Source organism: Microtus ochrogaster, chromosome 16, assembly GCF_000317375.1.
Source record: "Microtus ochrogaster isolate Prairie Vole_2 chromosome 16, MicOch1.0, whole genome shotgun sequence".
In the NCBI taxonomy this organism is placed as follows: domain Eukaryota; kingdom Metazoa; phylum Chordata; class Mammalia; order Rodentia; family Cricetidae; genus Microtus; species Microtus ochrogaster.
Window position 1 is genome coordinate 6,760,781 of NC_022018.1, and position 3,129 is coordinate 6,763,909.

The following is a 3,129-nucleotide window of genomic DNA, read 5'->3' on the forward strand; positions in this document are numbered from 1 at the left end:
CTGTGTGTGCACTGTCCTCTGATCTCTGTGTGTGCACTGTCCTCTGATCTCTGTGGCTCTGCACTGTCTCCCACAGTTCCGAGAAGAAGTACTGCTCTGGCACTGGCTGGCCTTCATTTTTTGAGGCTCATGGCACAACAGGCTCAGATGAGAGTAACTCGGGGATCCTGAGACGCCTGGATACTTCCTCAGGACGTACTCGCATGGAGGTGATCTGCAAGCAGGTGATGTGTTTTGCTTTCTTTGAAAAGAAACTAGCTGTCCTTCTTTGGTGCCTATCTTGTTTTTCCATGGTAGACTTTGTCATCAAAATGCGCCAGACTTGTACCCACACCTGTGGTGACCCCTCTTTCCCTCTGCCAGGCACTGAAGATAAGGTGACATCTCTCCACCTCCTTCCTACTTGGCAGCATGCCACCAACAGGCTGATTCATTAGCCCCTTACTCCTTGGAGCCAGAGGAGGGGGAGTTTAGGTCTAGACAGAAAACTTGGCTTTGTGTTTTATTATTGTTGCTATTATTAGCATAATTATTATTATTTGTGATTGCACACACATGTGAACATGTGTGTGTGTGTGTGTCTGGCTGCATGTGAGTATGCACAAGCACTATGGCACATGTGAGGTGGTCATAGAATCACATTCAGGTATCAACTTTCTCCTTCCCCTGTGGGTTCTGTGGGTGACGTCAGGTGGTCAGGTCTGTCCCTCACATGCTTTTATCTGCTGAGCCATCTCACCAGCCCGCAGAGATTCGTTTCCATGTTCCTTGGTGCTCATGTGTTTGATGCATGAGTTTTATAAGATGCCAGAGTCTAGCAGATGAAAAGGGCCAAGTTTTGTCTGCAGGAAAGAAAAGTGATTGCTGAGTGCTTACCTAGGTTGTATTAATCCTTATGCGAGCTGTGCTTATTTGTCCCCAGAATGGCTCTATTGTGTAGGTATGGTTATGACCCCCATCTGAGAGATGAGCAAAGCAAGGCCTAAGCTTGACCCTTTGCCTCGCTGGGAAGTTGGACTGCTTGCTGCCACCAGTCTCTGTGAATCCATTCTTTCCATCTTTGAGCCAAATTCTAATACAAGGATGATGCTTGCCGACTCCTGGGCTCTGGGATGGAGGGAGCCATGTGGAGCTGTTTTCTGGTGACTGACAATGGCATCTTTCCCCTGCAGTGTGAAGCTCACCTCGGCCATGTGTTTCCTGATGGACCTGAGCCCACTGGCCAAAGGTTTTGCATCAACAGTGTGGCCCTGAAGTTCAAACCAAGCGAGCACTGATCATTTCCGGGAGGCCTGTGCTTTGCCCTCCATCCTGTGGAGCCTTGGTTCTGTAATTCAGAGGGCTGTCTTGTTTCATTCTCTACAAATTTAGGCTAAGGTTGTGATGGCTACACGGGAGCCGCAACTCCTTTGTCCCCTGAAAACAACTCAACCCTAACTTCCTCTTGGGCTGCGGAATTTTAGAATTACAGAAAGGCAGCCCATTCTTCAACTGGCTTCCCAGGCTTTGGGTAGAACAATTGCAGGATTGGAACAGGTTCAATGGCTGACAAGGGTCCCGAAAGCACCTGAAGAGAACCTGAATTGGCCATCACAGTTAATTCTCTCATGAGCTTTCACAGGTGAGGGGTCAAAGGGGAGAAAAGGGAAAAAATGGCATGGAAGGGATGGGATCCCAGTACTGAAAAGGAGGATGGGAGGGCCTGAGCATGGGAGGAAACACACAATGATGGGTGAGATCTTGTCAAAAATTTTGCTACTCAAACGTTTGACTTCCAACCTTACAACTCACAAGTGGGATCCATGTGAGCGGAGTCAACTTACGAGATCACGAATAATGCTGTCCCTCAACCCTTTGCTACAACACTAAACATCAAAATATTCAAATAAAATATTGAGATTGATGTTCACTTTTTGTCTCAGTCTGTTAATTTGTTCTTTTATAAACATGACTCTGAATCAAAATTAAAAAAAAAAAGAATCCAGCAATTGGTCACACCAGAACAATAACCACACAGATGGTTTATATACTGGGAATCTTGAATTATTTGTTAGTAAAATGTATTTAAATAATTCTTTTTGTGTTGTTGAAAACTTAAGTTACCCCATTTCCTTCTTCTCATTGCTATACATTATTTGACATTTCATTTATTATCTAACTTACATGAATCATGTCTTCTTTTGTCTTCTAGGAGAAGGTTAACTTAGATTGCAGATTCTGAAAGAATGCTAACCTGTAGTATATGATGGTTTTTACTCTTTTTTGGCTCTTTAGGGGGGCCTGACACCCAGCTCCCAAATGAATCACACAGAGGTCTTAGTTACAAACACCCGGCCTTAGCTTGACTTGTTTCTTGCCAGCTGTTCTTATATTACCCCATCTACCTTTGCCTCTGGTCTTTCCCCTTTCTTACTTCTGTAAATCTGTTTTTATGCCGTGGATGGCTGTGTAGCTGGATGACTGGCCCGTGATGTCCTTCTCCTTCTCTAGCTACTATTTCGAACCTCCCAGATTTTCCTTCTATATATTCTCTCTACCTGCCAGCCCCGCCTATCCTTTCTCCTGCCTTAGTATTGGCTATTCAGATCTTTATTAGACCATCAGGAATTCTAGACAGGCAACGTAACACAGCTTCACAGAATTAACCAAATGCAACATAAACAAAAGTAACATACCTTAGCATAATATTCCCAACACAAACCCAGAACACCAAAGTCACTACTTTGTATTACCAAGGCCAAGTAACTGAATTTTACATACACGTCGTGAAGGACTAACCTCAGAGTCAAACAATGACCATCTTGGAGCATTCAGTTGTGCCCACTTGGAACAGATCATCTCAGCTGACCTCTTGACCCTCCCCCTCCCTCACAGAGGAGGGTCAGGAGATTCTCTTGAGAATTTCTTCCTCCCACCTGTTGTAAACCCTAACTGCATGGGGCCCAGGGAGGGGCTAGAGTCCACAAAAGGGGACGGGATGCTCCATCTACATTACTGGATAAAGACTTCCAGTGAAGACTTTGGGGGAGAAAAGCCCACAGTTTTGTAAGAAACTCCTCACTTGTACTCTGTTAGGACCCCAATAAACTCACTGGTTCCCCAGAGTGAATTTCAGAGGAACTATGCCTC

General features: G+C 45.0%; 1 protein-coding gene across 1 annotated transcript in view; it reads left to right on the top strand.

Annotated features, from left to right (window-relative positions):
• Positions 1–1,909, top strand: part of Msrb2 (methionine sulfoxide reductase B2) — a 21,517-nt gene extending 19,608 nt beyond the window's left edge. The window contains exons 4-5 of the mRNA XM_005354675.2: positions 77–224; positions 1,173–1,909. Of these exons, the coding sequence (XP_005354732.1) occupies positions 77–224; positions 1,173–1,277 (253 nt within the window). The 3' untranslated portion in view covers positions 1,278–1,909. The remainder of the gene's footprint in view (positions 1–76; positions 225–1,172) is intronic.
• The last annotated feature ends 1,220 nt before the right edge of the window (positions 1,910–3,129 follow it).